This window comes from Lutra lutra, chromosome 10 (assembly GCF_902655055.1).
Source record: "Lutra lutra chromosome 10, mLutLut1.2, whole genome shotgun sequence".
NCBI classification, from domain to species: Eukaryota; Metazoa; Chordata; class Mammalia; order Carnivora; family Mustelidae; genus Lutra; species Lutra lutra.
In genome coordinates this window covers 49,601,317-49,629,155 of record NC_062287.1, presented here as the reverse complement: position 1 = coordinate 49,629,155, position 27,839 = coordinate 49,601,317, and the positions used below count along the sequence as shown (strand labels likewise).

The following is a 27,839-nucleotide window of genomic DNA, read 5'->3' as shown; positions in this document are numbered from 1 at the left end:
TGGTGATATTTTATTTTCCATATCCATTATTTTTAATGTCCAGCATTTATAATACGAGGGCCAGAGCTCTCTCCCCACCTCAAGTTTATAAGTTTTCGATTGGCTTGTGAGGCCAGTAGGGATACTTCTTCTTGTCTAATTTGGTTTCTAGGAAGGCTTCATTCAGGTCCTCAATGGTCATCTGATCAAACGGAATTATGTTCCTTAGCTTCTCCAGCTGTTTTTCGTATTCCACAATCCTGGCCTTTGAGAGAGACAAAAACTCAGCACAACTTTTCACATCTTCTTTTTCTTCAGCGTCCACCTGAACAGTGTATTTATCCTCTGGCACAGGAATCTTCAGGGCATTGAACTTCTTCTCAAAGTCATCTACCAAGCCAGCCTTCGCCACATTGGCCTTATAGTAAGCCCAGTCGATAGCAGGGGGTTTCTCAGGGAGAGTAGCCAACTTGGAGGCAAGCGTCTCATTCCAAGATTTCAGGGAGTTAGCAATGGCCTTCTGGTTTCGGGGTATGATCTCCCCAAAAGCTACCCAATCAATGGTTTTTAGAGCAAGTTTTCGCCCAGCCATCTTGAGATCCTTCACCGACCCCGGCCGCCCAGAGTCCACAGCAGCAAGGAACGGCAATTTTGGTGATATTTTTATTTGAGCATTTCAACTGAGCATTTGGGGGTGAGGGAGACTGTGTAATTCTTGACATTAGTGAAGCTGTAACAGATGGTGTCTGTCTCCTGCTTATACACCAGGTCTGTCTTATGCTCAGTGAACAGAACAATGCATATGATGCTGATACTTTTAAATAAATATATATAGCTATATTTCAATTTTAATTGTCAACTTAATCAACAGAAAAAAAAGCATAAACATAAATTCATGAAGTTTAGAAATTACATTAGAATTCCCTGACATGTATAATACCCATTTTAGCTTTTCATATACTATAATATAAAAGAAGTAGGAGAACCCATGCAATGTTTCCAGCACTAAAACACCCAGTATGTAAATATTATTTTTGATGACACTTGAAGAATACAAATTAATCATGCAGTAATTTTTATACCAGACTAATAACTTAATGATAACCAAATTGGACTTTCACTCCTTTAATGATGATTTTAAAAAAATCATCTGAAAGATGATGAAATTGGAAACGACTCACGATTCTAGATAATCAGTAAGATACATTATCATTTATAAAATAAGATAGATGATAGCTACACTTACTATGGTAGCATTATATAAAATACAGAATTGTCAAATTACTGTTGTACACCCAAAACTAATATAACAGTGTACATCAACTATACTTCACTAATAAAAATTTTTGAAAAATAACATGTTGATTGGAACAACAAAAAAAAAGAAGACTTTCCAACTTAGTCGATGATAATATAGAAAAGACGACATGTTATATTTTACAGGGAAAAAGAAAAGTTTCTTCACTAATAGGTATTTACAGTGCAGGTGTTCATGTTCCTTACTAAATATTTAAGCGATATTATAATTACCAAAGATAAATTAATTCACAGAGACATAATTATTATTTTCTCTTATCTTTCTTTTGTCCTAAGTATTTGCTAAACACAGATGCTGAATTCATCCAAATTATGCACTAAGAAATGGCTTCTGCCAAAGCACAGAAGAACTCCTCTGATGGCTTTATTTCCATCACACCTTCCCTCATCTGAATGTCTTTTTTACTTCTTTGCTCCTCCCTTATGCAATGAATCATTCTGACTCCTGGCACGACCAAGCAAATAGTTACAGTTAATTCTGCAATCTTAAAATTTTTCCAGTAACCATTTTAATTTTGAAAATTGCAAAGCATTTAGGGAAATATAAACTCTTTGTTTTTCCCCCTAATTGCTTTTCATTTAAATATAGATATTAGGTACACATATCAGAGCAGGCAACTGTTCCCACTAGTGTGTTTATCTAATTTAGGTGATGGAAGCTATTCAAGAACTATCTTTTGCTATGATCTTGGAAAATTCACTTGACAAATTTAGACTAAATACCACCTCTGCAGCAGTGACTTTAATGGTTAGCACCTGTGCTGAGAATATCATAGTCCTTCTGGACTGCCAAAAGCTGCATCTCCTTGTGAACTTTCCCATCCTCTAAAACTTATCATGAACTCTCATCAGTCTTAGCCATATGTTTCACATTTGTGAATTTATCACTCCCGTGTGCTTCTATAATCTGCACTTGTGGTGGTTTAGTTAAATTGTAAAACCAAAAATCACAGAGTGTAACAGAGGAATTGTTTCTGCTCATTCTTAATTGTGAGCTTGAAGTGGACATGGTCAAGAGCAGAATGTATCATTTTCCTTGAAGAAAGCTGCTGTGAAGAACCCTATGTCAGGTAATGATAATCACTTTCTACACAGGACTCTGGAACTGAGGTATTGTCCTGTCCTTTCTCTCCCTGACATTTTTATATCTAAAGTATTCCTTGAATCACCTTCTTTTTGTCTTCTGCCACTTTCCTAGTTGAAGCAAAGTCACAGTTCATCAGTGTTAGTGAAACAGACTTCTCACTTGTCAACCTGTGTTAATCTTGCCCATCTTAAATCATATTACTGCCAAACTGATCTACACTTTTGTTTAAAACATTAAATATTTCAAGTTACAGAAAACTAAAGACATTATTTCACAGACCCATGCACTTATCACAAACACATTCTGCTTTATGGTTTCAGGTCATTTACAGTTATAGCTACTGTGTTATAAAGCACTTTTATGTTAATAATAGAAATGCTTTAATATGCTGATGAGCATGGTACTTTTATTATCCCTGTCTTAGCTTGGGATGCCATAACAAAATACCACAGACTGGGTAGCTTAAATAACAGAGATTTATTTTCTCACAGATTTGGAGGCTGGGAGCCCAAGATTAGGGTGCCAGATTGTCCAGATTTTGGTGAGAGCCCTCTTGCTGGCTCTCAGATGGCTACGTTTAGCTGTGTCCTCACATGACAGAGAGGGAGAGAGAGAGAGAGAACCTGTGTCTCAATACCATCACACTGGGAGTTAGAATTTTAACAAACTAACTGGGAGTGAGAATTTTAACCAATGAATTTTCAAGGGGGCACTATGGAGTCTGCAGCAATTCCTATTTTAGAGAAAAGGAAACTGATGTACACAGAGTACTTTAGGAAAAAGGAAAAAAGCACACAAAGTTTAAGTAATTTGCTTAAGGGTAATAAGAAGCCAGGCAGTCTAGGGTGAAAGCTGACATTTCTAGCCACTATTCCATCACCTCTTAAAGAAAAATAAAGCATTACAAAAATAGTGAAGTTAAAGACGTTTTCCTCCTTCTCCAGAGGCAATCACTATTTTGATGTTTGTGTATTCTTTCTCATCCTCACATATTTATATGTGTCCATGTATGTGTTTATAATACAGATGCATATATACCTATGTATATAATATATGCATATACCCAGATACACCTATGTCACACATATTTCTATAACATGCTTGTAACAAATTTTAAATATATATATGTATATATTTGTTCACGTGAATGGCATCAAACTGCACCTATGTTTCCAACCCTTTTTCTTACTTGACTGTGTTTTGTGAGTCCTATGTTTATTGAAAATTGTTATTTACCACATTTACTTTGTCAATATCTCTCATCCTCATCATTCTGTCATTTCCTCCTTAAATCTTAAATTCCGTGACTGGGGATTGTCATCAACCCTTTGAATACCTGCTCAACCTCCCTGCCCTCCCTCTATTTCATCAAACTTGCCTGTCATTACAGCAGATGTGGGTCCACCCATGCCTGCCTTCTACTTATTCTGCCCATACACCTGCACAGATGAACATGAAGGTCATACGAGTGGTCTCACTTTATAATTATTATATTGATTTCATATATAAGTTGAGAAACAATTTTAAATTTATGACTGGTAATTGAGTAGTCTGTTACTTATAGCTTATATAAGTAACTATGGTTACTTATAGCCATGTTAACTCTCCCTATTTTATTCAGTCTTCCATGCTATTTTGTGACTGTTTCCTACCTTCCCCTTTCTCCTCAAACCTCCAACATTCTAGTTTTCAGCTGGTGATGTCACTATCTATTTCCCTGAGAAAATAAAAACAATTATGCAGCAGGTTCTACACCCTCTATTAGAACACCTGTCCACATACCTGCACCTGTACTGTCTGCACTTCTCCACTGCTCTCCCATTCAACAATCAACTGGCTGTGTTTCTAGGACAACCAACATTTTTTTTTTAAGATTTTATTTATTTATTTGACAGAGAGAGAGAGAGAGAGATCACAGGTAGGCAGAGAGGCAGGCAGAGAGAGGGGGAAGCAGGCTCCCTGCTGAGCAGAGAGCCCCATGCGGGGCTCCATCCCAGGACCCTGAGATCATGACCTGAGCCGAAGGCAGAGGCTTAACTCACTGAGCCACCCAGGCGCCCCCTGGCTGTGTTTCTAAAGCCAATACTTTCCCACATACACTAATCTTTAACCCAGGGCATTATTCCAGCAATTCTTCCCTTCCTCCTGCCTTGCACATTTTTCTCTCTCTACCGAATCATTTCTTTCATCACTACAAACATTCTATAAAATAAAAAACAGAATTACAAATGTCTCTTGAGCCCACATTTCTCTTCACCCACTGTCCTAATAACTTATTCTGTCTTTTAACAAAATGGTCTCTGACTCCTCTCTTTTCACTTGTCCTTGAACCCATACCAATCAGGCTTTCACTTAGAACACTCTTCCCAATGCTACACCTGTCAAGATCACCAATGGCTTCATGTTTACAAATTTGAAGCCCACTTATCTTCTTACTTAACTCATCTACACCTTTAGCACAGTTGGCCACTCTCTTTGCATTTCCTTTCTTAGCCTGTGTGGTTATTATATTTATGTTTTTTAGATGGAGAAATTACTTCTACATATTATGTGCTCATATTCTTGGCCCTCATTTTTGTTGATTTTTAAAATAGGATTTTGAAAAATGTAAATTGCAAATATAATTCTCTCATCAGCTTTTCTTTAAAAAAATATTTATTTATGTGTGAGAGACAGAGAGTGCATGAGACACCCCAGCATGAGCTGGGGGTGGGGCAGAGGGAAAAGGGAAGCAGACTCTCCACTGAGCAGGGGACCCCTATCTGGGGCTGGATCCAATGACCTGAGCCAAACCCAAGAATTAGACACTTAACAGACCGAACCACCCAGGTGCCCCAGTTTTTTCTTTTTAAAAAACATTTTTGGTGATGCCTGGGTGGCTTAGTGGGTAAAGCTTTTGCCTTCAGGTCAGGTCATGATCCTAGGATCCTAGGATCAAGTCCCACATCGGGCTTCTTACTCAGCAGGGAGCCTGTGTCACCCTCTGCCTGCCACTCCCACTGCTCATGCTCTCTCTGACAAATAAATAAATAAAATCTAAAAAAAAAAATTGGTGGTGTCATTTTATTTTACTTTAAATATATTTTGAAGAATTCAAAACTGTGGATCTTATCCTTTATGATTAATTTTTTAAAGTGCTTTGTTTAAATAATGTTCCACTTTTCAAACACCCTAAATTCATTATCTATATTCTTTAAAATTAATATTTTTTACTTGAGAAAGACATAAAATATTTATTAAGTGAAAAATAAATTTTCCCAACATAATTTATGGAATAATGCAATTTTTTGCTGCTGAATTGTTATACAAGTTATAATGGATACCAAGTTCATATATGCAATGGGTCTGTTGCTAAACTTTCTTTTTTTTTTTTTAAGATTTTATTTATTTCTTTGACAGAGACAGATCACAAGTAGGCAGAGAGGAAGGCAGAGAGAGGAGGAAGCAGGCTCCCTGCTGAGCAGAGAGCCCGCTGTGGGACTCAATCGCAGGACCCTGGGATCATGACCTGAACTGAAGGCAGAGGCTTTAACCCACTGAGCCACCCAGGTGCCCCTGTTGCTAAACTTTTTAGTCCTTTTCTGTATTTCTATTCCTGTGCCAATACCCATTTTGTTTGTATTACTATAGCTTTATAATAAGAACTGATATCTAGTGAAGCAATGTCAAAAATGTCTCTGCAATTCTAGGACACTTGTTCTTTCATATATATTTTAGGAATATACTATGATTTACATAAACACCCTGTTAAGAATTTTTGTTGAAATTGGTTAAATTGAATTAAATTTTGGTTATCTGGATATCCTTATGAGTTCTCCAGCTCTTATGTGTCAAGGTACTTATTCCAGTCTCTTTTTATGACTTTTAATACATTTTAAGAATTTCTCCATGTATGTCTTACACATCTTTTATTACATTTATTTCTTTGCACTTCACAGTTTGTGAGTTTTGTAAATACATCTCTGTTACTGACGTATAGGAAGATAACTGATTTTTTTTCTTATGGTCTTGTTTTAACAATCTTGATGAACTCTTATTTGTATACTTTTTAGATGTTCTTGTATTTAGTTGAATTCACTTTGTATATAATTATATTGTCTAATAATAACACTTTATTTCTTTTTTATCTTGTTTTCTTATTTTTAACTAATTATGTTACCATTTTTACAGACCATTATTTATACCATTCTTATAGTCCTAGAATAAAAATTTCAATATCATGATTTTTAAACACTGCTACTTAGTATTTTTGAAGCTATGTCCATCAATAAAAATAGCCTAGAATTTTCTTCCTGTTTTAGGAAGTTGCAAGTTATCTTTACCCATAGGCCAAACTTATTTTCACTATATTAATTTAAATTTACTATCTGTATTTTTAGGTAAGTTCATACATGTTCTTCCAATAAAAACTACATAATTCTTTGATTACTCTTTTGGCAGACTCAAATAATTGGCATCTGATATCCATTCTGCCTTTTTTTATGGCAATATGTATGGATTCTATTTATATATAATGCACATACGTATATATTATCTACAATATATATGCACACACATATCATATATTTAAATATACACATATACATACTATATGTATACCCACATGTGTATATATATATATACACATACATATCTAGCATGCATATATGCTGAGCCATCTGGACTAAAGAATATATTTTTCAGCTGTCTTTCAGCCAGGTGTGCCTATGTGACTGAATATTGAGCAAATAAATGTAGGTGGAAGTAATGTGTCCAATTTCTAGAAAGTGTAGGTATGTGTTTTGGCCTCACATGGCCCTTCCTTCTCCCTGTACTTTGGACTAAAACTATTTAAGCAAAATATTATAATCCCTAACTTGCTGGGGTGCCTCTGTAGCTCAGTCAGTTAAGCCACTGACTCTAGAATTCAGCTCAGGTTGGGATCTCAGGATCCTGAGATCAAATCCTACACTGGGCTCTGTATTCAGAGCAGAGTCTGTGAAAGACTCACTCTCTCTGCCCTTCCCGCTTGTGCTCTTTCTCTCTAAAAGAAATAAACTTTCTAAAAATTTCACAACTTGTTAGATTTGTTCATTTCTCCCTCTGGTTCCATCAGTTTTGGGTTTATGTATATAAACTTTTGCAATAGATGTGCATACATTCAGGATCATTATGGTGTGGTGAAATGACATTCAACATTATATAGTTTAAATAGAAGTTACAAGTCTATGTAATGACAAAAGTCCACTTGATCTGATATTAACATAGCTTTAATGATGTTCATATGGTTAGTATTTGCATGATGTATCATTTTCCATCTTTATCCTTTCAATCTATATCTTTATATTTAATCTATCTTTTAAAATACCTTTATATTTCCTTAGCAATTCAGGGTCTCTTATGATTCCATATAAATTTTAGGATTGTTTGTTCCAGCTCTTTGAAAAATGCCAGTGGAATTTTGATCGGAATGGCATTGAAAGTATAGATTGCTCTAGGCGATATAGACATTTTAACAATGTTTCTTCTTCTTATCCATGAGCATGGAATGTTCATCCACCTCTTTGTGTCTTCTTCAATTTTTTTCATGAGTGTTCTGTAGTTGCTCAAGTACAGATCCTTTACCTCTTTGGTTAGGTTTATTTCCAAGTATCTTACGGTTCTTGGCGCTATAGTAAATGGAATTGACTCTCTAATTTTCCTTTCTGTATTTTCAATGTTAGTGTATAAGAAAGCAACTGATTTCTGTACATTGATTTTGTATCCTGCCACATTACTGAATTGCTGTATGAGTTCTAGTAGTTTGGGAGTGGAGTCTTTTGGGTTTTCCATATAAAGTATCATGTCATCAGCGAAGAGAGAGAGTTTGACTTCTTCATTGTCAATTTGAATACTTTTAGTTTCATTTTGTTGCCTAATTGCTAAGGAAATGTTGGAAAAAGAAAAACAAAACTGGGGGCATCACATTACCTGATTTTAAGCTTTACTACAAAGCTGTGATCACTAAGACAGCATGGTACTGGCATAAAAAGAGATACATAGACCAGTGGAACAGAGTAGAGAGCCCAGACATGGAACCTCAACTATATGGTCAAATAATCTTTGACAAAGCAGGAAAAAATATACAGTGGAAAAAAGACAGTCTCTTCAATAAATGGTGCTAGGAAAATTGGATAGCTATGTGTCGAAGGATGAAACTCGACCATTCTTTTATGCCATACACAAAGATAAACTTGAAATGGATAAAAGACCTCAACATGAGACAGGAATCCATCGGACTCGTAGAGGAGAACATAGGCAGTAACCTCTTCAACATCAGCCACAGCAACTTCTTTCAAGATATGTCTCCAAAGGCAAAGGAAACAAAGGCAAAAATGAATTTTTGGGACTTCATCAAGATCAAAAGCTTCTGCACAACAAAGGAAACAGTCAACAAAACAAAGAGGCAACCCATGGAATGGGAGAAGATATTGGCAAATGACAGTACAGACAAAGAGCTGATATCCAAGATCTGTAAAGAACTCCTCAAACTCAACACACACAAAACAGATAATCACATCAAAAAATGGGCAGAAGACATGAACAGACACTTCTCTTAAGAAGACATACAAATGGCTAACAGACATATGAAAAAATGTTCATCATCATTAGCTATCAGGAAGAGTTCAAATCAAAACCACACTGAGATACCACCTTACACCAGTTAGGATAGGCCGAAATTAACAAGACAGTAAACAACATGTGTTGGAGAGGATGTGGAGAATGGGGAACCCTCTTACACTGTTGGTGGGAATGCAAGTTGGTGTAGCCACTTTGGAAACCAGTGTGGAGATTCCTTAAGAAATTAAAAATAGAGCTTCCCTATGACCTGCAATTGCACTACTGGGTATTTACCCCAAAGATACAGATGTAGTGAAAAGAAGGGCCATCTGCACCCCAATGTTCATAGCAGCAATGGTCACAGTTGCCAAACGGTGGAAAGAACCAAGATGCCCTTCAACGGACAAATGGATAAAGAAGATATGGTCCATATATACAATGAAGTATTATTCCTCCATCAGAAAGGATGAATACCCAATTTTTGTAGCAACATGGATGGGACTGGAAGAGATTATGCTGAGTAAAATAAGTCAAGCAAAGAGAATCAATTATCATATGGTTTCACTTGTGAAGCATAAGGAATAACATGGAGGACATGGGGAGATGTAGAGGAGAAGGGAGTTGGGGTAAATTGGAGGGAAAGACAAACCATGAGCGACTGTGGACTCTGAGAAACAAACTGAGGGTTTTGGAGGGGAGGGTAGTGGGTATTATGGAGGGCACATATTGCATGGAGCACTGGTTGTGGTACATAAACAATGAATTATGGAACATTAAAAAGAAAGAAAAAAGATAAAATTTAAAAAATTTTATCTCATGCAAACTGCATATAGTGGAATTCTGATTTTTACCTAACATGATCACTCCTGTCATGTAATTCAATCTATTTATAGTATATCTGGGTATTAGACTGTAGCATTTCTGTTTATCCCTCCTTTCTTTGATAGTTTTCTTTCTGCGTTCTTCAGGTTCAATAAATTACTTTTTAGGATTTCATTTTTTTTTCTTATCTACTGGTTTTTTAGTTTTGCCTCATTGTGTGTGTGTGTGTGTGTGTGTGTGTGTGTGTGTGTGTGCAGTGTGGTACATTTCTGGTTTGATTGGGTTAGGCTACTCACCCTGACAGCATTCAGTTAAGTGGTACATTCTTTCTGTTACATGACATTGTCGTTTTTAACATGGGATCATACTGGGTATTTTATTGCATGGTTTGGAGGTGGAGAAATCACCCATATTCCACTGCTAAAGCCCAGTCATATGTTGCAATGTAAATGAATAGGAAGTTAAGAAAACTAAGTGAAATGCATTTAATGTAGAGAAGAAAGGGATAAAGTATCCCAGGTGGAGGATAGAGCATGAACAATGATAACAGTGTGGTGGTGCCAAGCCAATGGATTATTTAAGATAGTGGTGATAACTAGTTGAGTTGATAGGATATGTCCACATTACAGAGGTTTAGAAATTTAGCCAGAAATGCTGAGATTTCACTCTGACTTTGGAAATATGGTACCTCAGATGGTGCAGAATTACCCACTCTCTCACCAATACAGGATTATCTACATGTCCTGTCAAATGGGAGTTGCCAAGTCTTAAAGCAGGTAGAATATATTTCCTTGCCCCACACTTGGCCCTGGCATGTGACCTTCTTTGGCCAAAATAGTCTGAGCAATCACTACATATGCTACCTCCATGCATAAGTTCAAATTTGATTGTATGGCTGAGTTAGCCCTCCTGAGCCTTTGACCTCTGTCAGATCCCCAATAGGACCTGCATCTTTATTCTGGGTCTTGGAATGAGAAGCCACTAGCAGAGCTGTAGCTGATATTCAGATTACATACACCAAAAATGAGAAATAAGTACTAATGTTTTAAGCAAAAGTCAACTGATACCTTACAAGTACTAAAATGTAGTTTCTAATTTTTTGTTGTTGTTGTTGGGAGGATAGATGGAAGAACAAAATTAGGAATTTTATGTATGCCCAGTCCCTCATATTTAAAATCTGTTTAAATGTCATCACTAATATAGAAAGATTATTGATGTGTACCAAACCAAGTACATGAATTATGCCACATATAAGAGCTTGAAGAATGCAATGTGGCCTGACAGGTTTCAGGTGTCGACATCCTGAAGACTAGTGTTCATAATTCTAGCTTTGCCAAATTAGTAGCTGTGACCTTCTTCTGCAAATCATGTAAAGCTTAGTCTCCTTGCTTCCAAATTGGAGGCAAAACATACCTACTTCATATAATGATAAGACATAAATGTGATCACATGTGCAAAAACCTATTTAATCCCCAACATGGAAGAAAGTAGGCATGTGCCCTTATGAAGAAAGTTGCAGAGGAGTGAAGTACAGAAATTGAAACACCTGATGACAGTCATTTAATCACCTGGGGATGCAGAGATTTCAACTGGAAAATTGGGACGCTACTTCAAAAGCATTTTATGTGTTGACTAATTTACGGTCAGGAGGCACTTTAAAACACCAAGTACCCAGCTTCATAATAGCATATTAATAGTGATAAAAACTAGCATGCCATGCAAATTCTAAATCTAAAACACGTTCTGTATAAACTCCCTTGGCAGATTCATTTGGCTCTAATAAAACCATTCATTTTCCTTCTTAAGATGCAGTTCAGTCTTACTCTTAGCTATCACATAGCTATTTTATTCTACTCCAGGGGAGAATGCTTGAGTTGGATGAAATGGTCCCTCTGTGAGGTTACTATATAGTCTTTAGTTAAACTGGCTGGCATGGAAAGGCTTAATTAGGAACTGTAAAGCATTTCCAAGATCTCTGGATAGATTTCCAGGAATATTAATTTGCATTATGATTTTTGAACTCTATATATTTATTAAAGGTAGATGGAGTTCCTTTTTTTTTTTTAATTCTGTTTTAGCCAACTAAGAATGGGTACTCCTTAAGAAAAAAAAAAAAACTGTTACTAAGGTCTTTATGCTTTATTATTTGAATGCATGTATGTTTTCTTACAAAAAATGAAATTAACATTTTACAATAAATAAAGGCAGAAGAGATTATTTGAGGATGAGCAAGTGTGTGAAATAATCAGCACCCAAATGTAAACAAATCTGCAAAGGCTGGGAGTGACAGCTTTGTAGACAAACACATCAGGAGTATGGGAAGGAAAAGGCAACAATGACAAAAACAATAATTGCATGTAAAAAAGAAAACTCTGAATGTGGGAATTGATTGTCTATAAAATGAAACACATGTCTATGTCAGTATAAAATTGGAAAAAAAAGTTTTGCATTTCTCTGTCGATGCTGTTCAAAGAAAATAGAAACAAAGCTATATGGTATGATTCAATTTAGGTAAAAACAAAACAAACCATAGTATCTTCTTCCTATGAGAATGTGTGCTTACATATGTCTGTATGAATGAAGGAAAACATGCACACTATCCTGTTAGAATTGGTTTGGATATCTGTGTGGTTGAATGAGGATTGAGGGCAAAGAAGGGAGGGACAATGAGCTTTGTCTTTTTCATCTTTTGTTGTGTTTCTTTATTTGTTATAAGTAGGTATGTATTAAGCTTGTAGTTAGAAAAAAATCTCAACTAATAAAATATTAAATATATTTCACTATTTACCTTCTTAATAAAGCTTTCTCTTCACCCCAGAACCCTCAACAACTACCCTATTGTTTAATCTTCTCCATAGTCAAGATTCTCAAACACTGTTTCTGGTTCTGCTGCTTCCATTGCTCCTTTCTTTCAATCTTTGCTCCCTCCAATGTCCTTTTACTCTCATCACTTAAAAAAAAAAAAAGTATTCTAACCAATATCACCAATAATTACCTTGTACTGAATCCAGCAGATTTTTTTCAGAACTCTCTGATACCATTTGGGACAGCTGATCATTCTCTTCTCTTTGGAACATTCTCTTTCCTTGGCTTCATTGACCTTGTCTTTACCCACCTATCTCTAAGCTCAGTCTTTTTAGTATCTCTTCTTCTCCAAATTGACACCTAATTTCAGTGTCGCTCCCTGTTTCAATGCTGGTGCTACTTTTTTCCTATTGGCATTCCCTCCCCAAAAAATCTCAACTGCATTTTAAATGTCATCCATTTCTCAGTGACTTTCATATTTGATCTCCTGTCAAATCACCTGTCTGACTTCCAAGTATATCTATGCTTGACCCAACTATCTACCCAGGTGATTCTCATGCCAGGAAACCAGAATTGTCCTTGCTACTTTTTTATTAAAAATATATTTCATGGGGTGCCTGGATGGTGCAGTCGGTTGAGCCTCTGCCTTTGGCTCAGGTCATGATCTCAGGGTCCTGGGATGGAGCCCCGCATCGGGCTCTCTGCTTGGTGGGGAGCCTGCTTCCCTCTCTCTGTCTGTCTGCCTCTCTGCCTACTTGCAATCTGTCAAATAAATAAATAAAATCTTTAAAAAAATTTCATTGTATTTTGATCCTTTGAAAGATAATTATCTATGTAGAAGAAATTTTTAGCCAAACAATATAATAATAGCTACAAATGCATTGCCTGCCCTTAATATTTTTTAATTTAAATTCAATTAATTAGCATATAGCTCATTATCAGTTTCAGCGCTAGAGTTCAGTGAATCATCAGTCTTACATAATACCCAGTTCTCATTACATCACATGCCCTCTTTAATGCCCATCACCTAGTTACCCAACACCCCACTCACCTTCATCCAGCAACCCTTAGTTTGTTTCCTATGATTAAGAGTCTTTTATGTTGTCTTCCTCTCTGATTTTGTCTTGCTCCTTTGTTTTGTTTCTTAAATTCCACATGAGTGAGATCATTTAATTGTCTTATTTCAATTAAGTCTGACTTATTGACTTATTCTGCTCAGCAGAATACCCTCTAGTTCTCTCCACATCTTTTCAAATGGCAAGATTTCACTTTTTTGATGGCTGAGTACTATTCCATTGTATATAGATACTACATCTTCTTTATCCATTCATCTGTTGATGGACATCTATGCTTTTTCAATAGTTTGGCTATTCTGAACATTGCTTCTATAAACATTGGGATGCAGGTGCCCCTTCAGATCATTACATTTGTATCTTTTAGGTAAATACCTAATAGTGCAATGGTTGGGTCATAGGGTACCTCTGTTTTCAAACTTTTGAGGAACCTCTAAACTGTTTTCCAGAGTCACTGCACCAGCTTTCATTCCCACCAACAGTGTAAGAGGGTTCCCATTTTCCACATCCTCACCAACATCTGTTGTTTCCAGACTTGTTAATTTTAGACATTTTGACTGGTGTGAGGTAGTATCTCACTGTAGTTTTGATTTGTATTTCCCTGATGATAAGTTAAGTTGAGCATATTTTCATGTATCTATTAGCCATTTTTATGTCTTCTTTGGAGAAATGTCTGTTAATGTCTTCTGCTCATTTCTTTATTAGGCTATTTGTTCTGTGGGTGTTGAGTTTGATAAGTTCTTTATAGATTTTAGATACTAGCCCTTTATCTGATAGGTCATTTGCAAATATCTTCACCCATTCTGTTGGCTGTCTTTTGGTTTTGTTGACCATTTCCTTTGCTGTGTCAAGCCTTTTATCTTGATGAAGTCCCAATAGTTCATTTTTGCCTTGTTTCCCCTTGCTACTTCTTTTTCACTTGCCTCTTTTATCAATCACAGTCAAGGTTAAAATCTTCAATAAATATAAAAGAACATGATATTATTATAAAATAGCTAAAATAGGAGGGAGGAGTCAAGATGGTGGAGAAGTAGCAGGCTGAGACTACTTCAGGTAGCGGGAGATCAGCTAAATAGCTTATCTAAAGATTGCAAACACCTATAAATCCAACGGGAGATTGAAGAGAAGAAGAACAGCAATTCCAGAAACAGAAAATCAACCACTTTCTGCAAGGAAGGACTGGCGGAGAAGTGAATCCAAAGCGACGGGAAGATAGACCGCGGGGGGAGGGGCCGGCACCCGGTGAGCGGCGGAGCAACGGAGCACAAAATCAGGACTTTTAAAAGTCTGTTCCGCTGAGGGACATCGCTCCAGAAGCTTAACTGGGGTGAAGCCCAGGCGGGGTCAGCGAAGCCTCAGGTCCCACAGGGTCACAGAAGGATCAGGGGTGTCTGAGTGTCGCAGAGCTTACCGGTATTAGAACAGGGAAGCCGGCTACAGAGACAGAGCTGAGGAGTGAGCTATAAACTTGGGGCTGCCTTGGGCCGGTCGCAGGCTCGGTCAGCTCGGAGCACGGCCGGAGGCCAGGGTGACAGGAGTCATTGGGTGCTGTTCTCTGAGGGCGCACTGAGGAGTGGGGCCCCGGGCTCTCGGCTCCTCTGAGCTGGAGACTGGGAGGCCGCCATCTTCACTCCCATCCTCCGGAACTCTACAGAAAGCGCTCAGGGAACAAAAGCTCCCGAAAGCAAACCCAGCAAACCCGAGCGGATTACTCAGCCCGACCCGGGTAAGGGCGGTACAACTCAGCCTGGGGCAAAGACGCTTGAGAATCACTACAACAGGCCCCTCCCCCAGAAGATCAACGAGAAACCCAGCCGGGGACCAAGTTCACCTACCAAGGAGTGCAGTTTCAATACCAAGGAGAGCGGCGGAATTCCAGAGGAGAAGAAAGCAAAGCATGGAACTCATGGCTTTCTCCCCATGATTCTTTAGCCTTGCAGTTAATTTAATTTTTTTTTCTCTTTTTCAATTTTTTTTTCTCTTCTTCTGCTAAATTTTTTTAACTTTTACCGTTTTCTTTTTTTAACGTTTTTTAAATAGTTTATCTAATATATATATATATATATTTTTTCCTTTTTATATTTTTTATCGGCTTTCTTTCTTTAATAGTTTCTTTTTTTTTCTTTTTTCTTTTTTTTCTTCTGAACCCCTTTTTATCCCCTTTCTCCCCCCTCACGATTTGGGATCTCTTCTGATTTGGCTAAAGCATATTTTCCTGGGGTTGTTGCCACCCTTTTAGTATTTTACTTGCTCCTTCATATACTCTTATCGGGACAAAATGACAAGGCGGAAAAATTCACAACAAAAAAAAGAACAAGAAGCAGTACCAAAGGCTAGGGACCTAATCAATACAGACATTGGTAATATGTCAGATATAGAGTTCAGAATGATGATTCTCAAGGTTCTAGCCGGGCTTGAAAAAGGCATGGAAGATATTAAAGCAACCCTCTCGGGAGATATAAAAGCCCTTTCTGGAGAAATAAAAGAACTAAAATCGAACCAAGTTGAAATCAAAAAAACTATTAATGAGGTGCAATCAAAAATGGAGGCTCTGACTGCTAGGATAAATGAGGCAGAAGAAAGAATTAGCGATATAGAAGACCAAATGACAGAGAATAAAGAAGCTGAGCAAAAGAGGGACAAACAGCTACTGGACCACGAGGGCAGAATTCGAGAGATAAGTGACACCATAAGACAAAACAACATTAGAATAATTGGGATTCCAGAAGAAGAGGAAACGGAGAGGGGAGCAGAAGGTATATTGGAGAGAATTATTGGAGAGAATTTCCCCAATATGGCAAAGGGAACAAGCATCAAAATCCAGGAGGTTCAGAGAACCCCCCTCAAAATCAATAAGAATAGGTCCACACCCCGTCACCTAATAGTAAAATTTACAAGTCTTAGTGACAAAGAGAAGATCCTGAAAGCAGCCCGGGAAAAGAAGACTGTAACGTACAAAGGTAAAAATATTAGATTGGCAGCAGACTTATCCACAGAGACCTGGCAGGCCAGAAAGAGCTGGCATGATATATTCAGAGTACTAAATGAGAAAAACATGCAGCCAAGAATACTATATCCAGCTAGGCTATCATTGAAAATAGACAGAGAGATTAAAAGCTTCCAGGACAAACAAAAACTGAAAGAATTTGCAAACACCAAACCAGCTCTACAGGAAATATTGAAAGGGGTCCTCTAAGCAAAGAGAGACCCTAAAAGTAGTAAATCAGAAAGAAACAGAGACAATATACAATAACATTCACCTTACAGGCAATACAATGGCACTAAATTCATATCTCTCAATACTTACCCTGAATGTTAATGGGCTAAATGCCCCAATCAAGAGACAAAGGGTATCGGAATGGATAAAAAAACAAAACCCATCTATATGTTGCCTACAAGAAACTCATCTTAAACCCGAAGACACCTCCAGGTTTAAAGTGAGGGGGTGGAAAAGAATTTACCATGCTAATGGACATCAGAAGAAAGCAGGAGCGGCAATCCTTATAGCAGATCAATTAGATTTTAAGCCAAAGACTATAATAAGAGATGAGGAAGGACACTATATCATACTCAAAGGATCTGTCCAACAAGAAGATCTAACATTTTTAAATATCTATGCCCCTAACGTGGGAGCAGCCAACTATATAAACCAATTAATAACAAAATCAAAGAAACACATCGACAATAATACAATAATAGTAGGGGATTTTAACACTCCCCTCACTGAAATGGACAGATCATCCAAGCAAAAGATCAACAAGGAAATCAAGGCCTTAAATGACACACTGGACCAGATGGACATCACAGATATATTCAGAACATTTCATCCCAAAGCAACAGAATACACATTCTTCTCTAGTGCACATGGAACATTCTCCAGAATAGATCACATTCTTGGTCCTAAATCAAGTCTTAACTGCTATCAAAAGACTGGGATCATTCCCTGCATATTTTCAGACCACAATGCTCTAAAGCTAGAACTCAATAACAAGAGGAAATTTGGAAAGAACCCAAATACATGGAGTCTAAACAGCATCCTTCTAAAGAATGAATGGGTGAGTCAGGAAATTAAAGAAGAATTGAAAAAATTTATGGAAACAAATAATAATGAAAACACAACGGTTCAGAATCTGTGGGACACAACAAAGGCAGTCCTGAGAGGAAAATATATAGCGGTACAAGCCTTTCTCAAGAAACAAGAAAGGTCTCAGGTACACAACCTAACCCTACACCTAAAGGAGCTGGAGAAAGAACAAAAAAGAAACCCTAAACCCAGCAGGAGAAGAGAAATCATAAAGATCAGAGCAGAAATCAATGAAATAGAAACCAAAAAAACAATAGAACAAATCAACGAAACTAGGAGCTGGTTCTTTGAAAGAATTAATAAGATTGATAAACCCCTGGCCAGACTTATCAAAAAGAAAAGAGAAAGGACCCAAATAAATAAAATCATGAATGAAAGAGGACAGATCACAACGAACACCAAAGAAATACAGACAATTGTAAGAACATACTATGAGCAACTCTACGCCAACAAATTTGACAATCTGGAAGAAATGGATGCATTCCTAGAGACATATAAACTACCACAACTGAACCAGGAAGAAATGGAAAGCGTGAACAGACCCATACCCAGTAAGGAGATGGAAACAGTCATCAAAAATCTCCAAACAGGGACGCCTGGGTGGCTCAGTTGGTTAAGCAGCTGCCTTCGGCTCAGGTCATGATCCCAGCATCCTGGGATCGAGTCCCACATTGGGCTCCTTGCTCGGCGGGGAGCCTGCTTCTCCCTCTGCCTCTGCCTACCACTCTGTTTGCCTGTGCTCATGCGCTCTCTCTCTCTCTCTCTCGAACAAATAAATAAATAAAATCTAAAAAAAAAAAAATCTCCAAACAAACAAAAGCCCAGGGCCAGATGGCTTCCCGGGGTAATTCTACCAAACATTTAAAGAAGAACTAATTCCTATTCTCCTGAAACTGTTCCAAAAAATAGAAATAGAAGGAAAACTTCCAAACTCATTTTATGAGGCCAGCATCACTTTGATCCCAAAACCAGACAAAGATCCCATAAAAAAAGAGAACTACAGACCAATATCCTTGATGAACACAGATGCAAAAATTCTCGCCAAAATACTAGCCAATAGGATTCAACAGTACATTAAAAGGATTATTCACCACGACCAAGTGGGATTTATTCCAGGGCTGCAAGGTTGGTTCAACATCCACAAATCAATCAATGTGATACAACACATTAATAAAAGAAAGAACAAGAATCATATGATACTCTCCATAGATGCTGAAAAAGCATTTGACAAAGTACAGCATCCTTTCCTGATTAAAACTCTTCAAAGTGTAGGGATAGATGGCACATACCTCAATATTATCAAAGCCATCTATGAAAAACACACCGCAAATATCATTCTCAATGGAGAAAAACTGAAAGCTTTTCTGCTAAGGTCAGGAACACGGCAGGGATGTCCGTTATCACCACTGCTATTCAACATAGTACTAGAAGTCCTAGCCTCAGCAATCAGACAACAAAAGGAAATTAAAGGCATCCAAATCAGCAAAGAAGAAGTCAAACTATCACTCTTTGCAGATGATATGATACTATATGTGGAAAACCCAAAAGACTCCACTCCAAAACTGCTAGAACTTGTACAGGAATTCAGTAAAGTGTCAGGATATAAAATCAATGCACAGAAATCAGTTGCATTTCTCTACACCAACAACAAGACAGAAGAAAGAGAAATTAAGGGGTCCATCCCATTTACAATTGCACCCAAAACTATAAGATACCTAGGAATAAACCTAACCAAAGAGACTAAGAATCTATACACAGAAAACTATAAAATACTCATGAAAGAAATTGAGGAAGACACAAAGAAATGGAAAAATGTTCCATGCTCCTGGATTGGAAGAATAAATATTGTGAAAATGTCTATGCTACCTAAAGCAATCTACACATTTAATGCAATTCCTATCAAAGTACCATCCATTTTTTTCAAAGAAATGGAACAAATAATCCTAAAATTCTTTTGGAACCAGAAAAGACCTCGAATAGCCAAAGGAATATTGAAAAAGAAAGCCAAAGTTGGTGGCATCACAATTCCGTACTTCAAGCTCTATTACAAAGCTGTCATCATCAAGACAGCATGGTACTGGCACAAAAACAGACACATAGATCAATGGAACAGAATAGAGAGCCCAGAAATAGACCCTCAACTCTATGGTCAACTCATCTTCGACAAAGCAGGAAAGAATGTCCAATGGAAAAAAGACAGCCTCTTCAATAAATGGTGTTGGGAAAATTGGACAGCCACATGCAGAAAAATGAAATTGGATCATTTCCCTACACCACACACAAAAATAGACTCAAAATGGATGAAGGATCTCAATGTGAGAAAGGAATCCATCAAAATCCTTGAGGAGAACACAGGCAGCAACCTCTTCGACGTCAGCCGCAGCAACATCTTCCTAGGAACATCACCAAAGGCAAGGGAAGCAAGAGCAAAAATGAACTATTGGGATTTTATCAAGATCAAAAGCTTTTGCACAGCAAAGGAAACAGTGAACAAAACCAAAAGACAACTGACAGAATGGGAGAAGATATTTGCAAATGACATATCAGATAAAGGGCTAGTGTCCAAAATCCATAAAGAACTTAGCAAACTCAACACCCAAAGAACAAATAATCCAATCAAGAAATGGGCAGAGGACATGAACAGACATTTCTGCAAAGAAGACATCCAGATAGCCAACAGACACATGAAAAAGTGCTCCATATCACTCGGCATCAGGGAAATACAAATCAAAACCACAATGAGATATCACCTCACACCAGTCAGAATGGCTAAAATTAACAAGTCAGGAAATGACAGATGCTGGCGAGGATGCGGAGAAAGGGGAACCCTCCTACACTGTTGGTGGGAATGCAAGCTGGTGCAACCACTCTGGAAAACAGCATGGAGGTTCCTCAAAATGTTGAAAATAGAACTACCCTATGACCCAGCAATTGCACTGCTGGGTATTTACTCTAAAGATACAAACGTAGTGATCCGAAGGGGCACATGCACCCGAATGTTTATAGCAGCAATGTCTACAATAGCCAAACTATGGAAAGAACCTAGATGTCCATCAACAGACGAATGGATAAAGGAGATGTGGTATATATACACAATGGAATACTATGCAGCCATCAAAAGAAATGAAATCTTGCCATTTGCGACGACGTGGATGGAACTAGAGGGTATCATGCTTAGCGAAATAAGTCAATTGGAGAAAGACAACTATCATATGATCTCCCTGATATGAGGGAGAGGAGATGCAACATGGGGGGTTAAGGGGGTAGGAGAAGAGTAAATGAAACAAGATGGGATTGGGAGGGAGACAAACCATAAGTGACTCTTAATCTCACAAAACAAACTGAGGGTTGATGGGGGGAGGGGGGTTGGGAGAGGGGGGATGGGGTTATGGATATTGGGGAGGGTATGTGCTATGGTGAGTGCTGTGAAGTGTGTAAACCTGGCGATTCACAGACCTGTACCCCTGGGGATAAAAATATATGTTTATAAAAAATAAAATAAAAAAAAATAAAAAAAAATAAAATAGCTAAAATATTTATAATGATAATGTGGTAAGCATAATTCTATAAACATTTTTGTATCATTTTGTTTATTGCATTTAATAATGCAATGAAATAAGCACAGGCATCATTCTAATTTTATAAATGAGGAAATGAAACTGTAGCTTTGTAAGTAAATTGGTGAAGTTCAGAATCCACAGTTGTTAGTATAATTCTATTGACCATCTCTCTTCAGTGGTTTTCTGCTACAGGTAGGAAAAATTCATGACTCACTGACTTGGAATGGCCATGCATACTCTAGTCCTTTATATGTCTTGACTCTTCTATAACCACTATATTCTAGGACTAGTCTGCACAATTTGGTTATTTGAAAACTTCAGGCCCTGTCCTCTTAGAGCCTTTGTATACATGATTTTCTTTGCACAGAACAAGTTTCTTCCACCTTTCATCTAGCTAACTTAAATAGAGTCTTTATGTCTGAACTTCAATGTTGCTTTAAGGCAGAGCACCTCTAACCCACTAATGTAAATTAGATGTCTCTGACTATTTTTTTATGGAGTATACACATGTACTCTGTATCTTTCATATGGCTTAAGTTACATATGTTTTTGTCTGTTTCATTTTTAGATGTAATTTTAACAAGGACAGGGACTGTTTTCTCATCTTTGTATTCTCAAGATCAAATACAGTCCCTGGTAATTTTTGGAGGATTTCTTTCCCTCTGTGATACTGACTCACACACCTGAGTGTGTACAACTTTACTTATGGGAAGCATGCCAATTAAGCTCATTGTTTATGATCAATACTACAGAGTTTGCCACAGTTGCTTCCAAAATGAGGACAGCATTTCTGTGTGAAGGAAATAATCAGCACAGCGAAGAGGCAATGTATGAAAATATGTGCAAACCTTATATCTGATGAGTTAATACCCAAAATATATAAAGAATTCAGATAACCAATAGGAAAAAAAATAAGTGGATTAAAAATGGGCAAAGGACCTGAATGACATTTCTCAAAAGATGGCATATAAGTGGCCAACAAATATATGAAAAGATGCTCACCATCACTAATCAGGGAATACAAGCCAAAACCAGTGAGTTAGTACTTCACACCTGTTAAAATTACTATTCTCAAAAAGGTGAAATACAACAAGTACTGCTGAGGATGTGGAAACAAGGGAATTCTCATACATTATTTGTGGGAATATAACTTGGTGCAGCCATTTATGGAAAACAATATGGAGGTTCCTCAAAAAATTAAAAATTGAACTACAGCTGATCCAGAAATTTCACCCCTGGATATATATCCAAAGGAAATAAAATCAGTTTATCAAAGAGATATATACTCTCCCATATGTTCACTGCAGCATTATTCACAATGGCCACAATATAAAACAATCTAACTGCTTCCCATCAATAAACGAATGGATAGAGAAATCACACACACACACACACACACACACACACACACACACACACACACACACACCCCACATTATTCAGCCATAAAAAGAAAGAAATTCTGCCACTGTTACACCATGGATGAACTTGTAGGGCATTACTAACTGACATAAATCAGACATGGAAAGATAAATACTGCACTATCTTTATATATGTGAAATCTAAAAAAGTTGAACACATAAAGGCAGGGAGTAGAATGATATATGAGCTGAGACTTAAAGGCTGCAAAGGAAGCTATCATTTAATAGAACCCTGTTTCAGGTGGAAGAACAAGTGCAAGCAGAAGCAATCTGAGAGAAGAGTTTGTTGCTTCTAGGAGAATTAGAAGACAATGTGGGTGGGGAGAGTGGTAACTAGAGAGGATTAAAAGTACACTCATCTTGATGAGCACTGAGTAACTTATAGAGTTGCTGAATCATTATATTGTATACCTGAAACTAATTTAGCACTGTATGTTAATTATACTTCAATAAATAAATAAATAAATAAATATTTTTTAAAAAGACAATATGGCTGAAGCATGGTGAATTCAATGGGGATAGGAAGAGAATGGACACCTCAGGTCAAGGCAGGGCCAGAGTACATTATAGATTTAGAAAATACTGGTAAAACATTTGAATTTTATTAAACAACACAGTAGAAACAACAAAATGAATAAATCTTAAGAACATTCTGCTGAGATAAAAAACTGTGTTATGTAAAAGAATACACACTATTATGAAGTGTTAGAAAGGGAAACAAACAAACCATTGAAAAAAAATTAGATTCATCTGCTTGGGTAGGGATGGGCTTTTGGGAAGGGCCATGAGGGGCACTCTGTAGCATGAGATCACATTTCTTAATAGAGGATTGGATTATACAAAAGTATGGATTTCTTACTTATTGAATGCATTCTTAAGGTTAATTTCCCCATATGTAAAATTTACTTCAAAAGAGAAAAATAATAATTAAAAAAACGTTGAACTTATGTTGGTATGCATGCTGAAGTAGTTGGGGGGCATGTATGGCTGTCTGCAACTTACTTTGAAACATAAAAGAAGTAAAAAAAGGCCATGGGTGTTGGGGGGGACATAGGGATGACTAGATATTTAATAAAGTAAGTATAGTAAAATGTTATAGAATCTAGATGATAGCTATATGGGTTATTTCTTTGTTATGGGTTATTTCAACTTTTCTTGTATATTCAATATTTTTCATTAGAAATCTTGGGGAGAAGGAGGCATGAATGCAAATCCATTGGAAGTAATGGTTGCTAGACCGAAGGACTCCCAATCCTCTTTAAAAGTAAATGTGAATTTTGAGTCTCCCACGAAGGATGCAGACACAGTGAGCCTTACTCTGTACTTTTTGAGTTTCTGCTATGTATCAATATCTGATAGACACTGCGAAGGACAGGAGTCAGCAAAGCAGCCATGATGTTTGTTATCCAGGGGCTTAAGATACATTGAATAAGTACTTATGAGAGATAGGCATGCTTCTGCAGAAGTAGAGGGTACTATTTATTATGGTATATAACACTTTATAAATTTATTGACCATATTACACCATGGGGCATACTGGACTACAGGAACAATGGAATTCTTAGTGGTAATGTAAGTAGCCACCTGTCTTTAAGGGAGAAGTAATGATTTGTTGTGTCCATGCCCATGTGTCAGATATCCCTGTTGAACATATTTCTTTGTTTCTCCAAAGTTGCAATAAACTGATATATAAAAAAAAATCCCCAAAGGTTGTAAACTAAGTACCAATAAAGGTTATTCAGATCAAGACAGATGTAGGGAAAATGAAAAGCAATCTGTCTTTGAAAGAGAAACTGATGAAAGTTAATGTAAATGTTAATGGCAGAGCTGCTTTTGAAGGTTATCCCACAGCCTTCAGATGAAAAGCCAGAGTGAGAATCCGAGAACTTGAAATTACACCTTGTATTACATGTCAGAGAATTTTAAAGTTATGATTATAGGAATTAGATATAGTTAGGAAGGCCTGAATCTTTGAAATTTGTATCTAGAATACTCTAACTTATAAATACAATATATGAAACATTTGGCATTAATAAGAGGGTGGCTGGTGAAAAGGTAGTTGTTCAACCCTATTTAATCTGAGATGCATACATATTTTTCACAGAAATTTTTCTAATCTGTTTTAAACTTTGGGACTTAAAATCCTAAACCTCAGTTACCTCATCAGAATATTTAAGGTCAGTACAATTCCACCTCTCAAGGCTGATTTGAGCATCAAATTGATGGACATCAATGAGTAATTGCTAACTGCATTCAAAATGCAAGACATTATTTTCTATAAAATGTATTAAGTCTATAGAAGCTCCTCCAATTAAGTGTCCAAAACGGTTTTGAATACCTGCCTCTTTACCCCCATTTGAAAAGCATCTACCTGTCATTTTCACACCTTCATTGGGAAATAAATGGTTACTTCCTTTTCACATTTAATAAGAAATATCACTGTGTTCTAGCTCAGGGCATAGTTGTGTCCTTGTAAATGAAAGTCACTTTGAACTATGTGTCTATCCCCCTGTCCAGAAGTTACTTAAAATGTCTTCCAAGCTCCTTATTGCTTCCCCCAGTTATGTATGAGTGTCTAACAGGTTGAGGGCAGCACTACCAGTTCACGTGCAGGTCTGAAAATGCAGCAACCAATAGATATGTTCATGGGAGGGAGAAAAGAGGTATAAAAATTGTTTTATGGCTCTTTAACAGAGACTTGAATCCCTGTTGTCTTTAACAGGAATCGATCTCTAGCTGGAAAATGACACTCATTCATATGTTTATTCATTCAGTTACTCATTCCATAAACAACTTTTCAAAGGTAACTTATATTCACCAGACATTGTGATAGAGGCTATGGATACAAAGACCTATTTATGGAATTTCCTGAAAACACATTATAAGTTTGAAAAACATGACCTATGAAAAAATATATATCATTGAGACATAAAAATAGATGAGCATGAAGATAATAAACATATTGTTATTAACACAGAAAATAGTACATAGAGATGGAACTTTGTCTTTTGCCATTTGGCTTCAAGATATACCCACACCCTAATGTGTGGTGTGGTGTTCAACAACAAATGCCAAGTAAAAGTAACTGCATAGAGGAGAGGTAAGATGGCAGAGGAGTAGCAGACTAAAATGACATCAGATCCCAGGAGTTCAGATAGATAGGTATCAAACCATTCTGAACACCTACAAACTCAACAGGAGATAGAAGAGAAGAAGAGCAGCAATTCTAGGAAGAGAAAGTCAACAATTTTCGGAAAGGTAGGACTGCAGAGAAGTGAATCGGAAGCAACAGGAAGATAGACCGCGGCGGGAGGGGCTGGTTCCCAGCAAATGGCAGAGAAGTGGAGCATAAAATCATAACTTTTAGAAGTCTGCTCCACTGAGGGATGTCACTCCAGAGGCTAAGCAGGGGTGGAGCCCTTGCGGAGACAGGGTGTTTTCAGAACCCACAGGGTCACAGAAAGATCGGGGGTGTCTGAGTATGGCAGAGCAGCCAGGTATTGGAGTGGGGAAAGGACTACAGAGACAGAGCCAAGGAGTGAGCTTTCAGATTGGGGTTACCTTAAACTGTGATCCAAGGGACAGTCTGGCCACTGCTCTTCAAGCAGGGACCCCACAAATGACAGATCTGGGGAGACTCACCTTCCTTCTCCAGGAGGAGCAGTGTGGCAGGAATCTACTGGGTTTGGAGACTCCAAACGGGGCCATGTGCCAGAGATAGAAATGTTCAGTCACAGGCCGGGTGAGCTCAGAGTGCGGTCAGAGACCAGGGAGACAGGACTGACTGACTGCTTTTCTCTGAGGGTGCACTGAGGAGTGGGGCCCCGAGCTCTCAGCTCCTCTGGGCCAGAGATTGGGAGGCCACCATTTTCATTCCCATCCTCCAAAGCAGGTATGGAAAGCATTAAGGGAAAAGTTAAACTCCCAAGAGTGAACCTGAGCAGATTATTTAGCCAGGTCCCTTCAAGGCAGTGCAATTCTACCTTGGGCAAAGACATTTGAGAATCACTGCAACAGGTCCCTCCTACAGAAGATCAGCAAGAACGTCCAGCCAAGACCAAGTTCACCGATCAAGGAGAACAGCAGAACTCCAGAGCTAGGGGAAAGCAATGCATAGAATTCATGGCATTTTCTCCATGATCCTTCAGTATTCCAAAGTTAATTTTTTTTAATTTTATTTTTTTCTTATCCTATTTTTGAACATTTCTTTTTTTCCTTTTTTAACGTATTTGAACTAGTTTATCTTGACAATACCTTCCTAAAAAAAAATCTTTTTTAAACATTCATTGTTATAGTCCTTTTTTATCCTTTCATTGTATTTAACTTTCTTTTTGTATACGTATAGGTTTTTATTTTTCCTAAAAAATTCTGGGATACAATTTCTTATAATAGATCAAAATATACCCTAATCTAGCACATGGCTTTGTTCTAGTCTCCAGCCTGAGCACATTTCCTCCTCTTTTTTTTTTTCTTTTTCCAAAGAATTTATCTTATCAATTCCTTTTTTAGAATTTTTAAAAAATTTTTCATATTTACAGTCATATTCCATCTCTTCATCACACTTAACCTTATTTTTGTGTGTGTGCATATATATATATATTTTATATATATATAAAATATATATATATTTTAAAATTTTGGGAGGTAGTTTCTTCTAAGACACCAAAATACACCCAAAATTGATTGGGTGGCTCTGTTCTATTTACCAGTCATATATATATATATACACACACACACACACACACACACACATTATATATATTAATTTCCTTTTTTCCACTTTCTTCTCTCCCCCCGTTTTGGATCTTTTCTGATTTGGTTAGTGTATATTTCTCTGGGGTCTTTGCCCCACTTTTAGTATTTTATTCTCTCATTTATATATTCTTATCTGGATAAAATGAGAAGGCAGAAAAACTCACCACAAAAGAAGAACAAGAGGCAGTACTGATAGCTAGGGACCTAATCAATATGGACATTGGTAATATGTCAGAACTAGAATTGAGAATGACAATTCTCAAGGTGCTAGCTGAATTTGAAAAAAGCATGGGAAATAATCGAGAATCCCTTGCTGGGGAAATAAAATCCTTTTCGGGAGAAATAAAAGAACTAAAA

General features: G+C 37.3%; 2 protein-coding genes across 2 annotated transcripts in view; both read right to left on the bottom strand.

The window, feature by feature from the left end:
* Positions 1 to 27,839, bottom strand: part of TENM4 (teneurin transmembrane protein 4) — a 2,938,802-nt gene that overhangs the window by 2,420,770 nt on the left and 490,193 nt on the right. The window lies entirely within an intron of this gene.
* LOC125078149 (ATP synthase subunit d, mitochondrial-like) lies at positions 21 to 618 on the bottom strand. The gene has a single exon (XM_047690282.1). It carries the CDS (start codon positions 569 to 571, stop codon positions 86 to 88), a length of 486 nt encoding a protein of 161 aa, XP_047546238.1. The 5' UTR covers positions 572 to 618; the 3' UTR covers positions 21 to 85.

Coding starts and splice junctions, on each gene's coding strand:
- LOC125078149 (XM_047690282.1), bottom strand. CDS start 571: ATGGCTGGGCGAAAACTTGCTCTAAAAACCATTGATTGGGTAGCTTTT.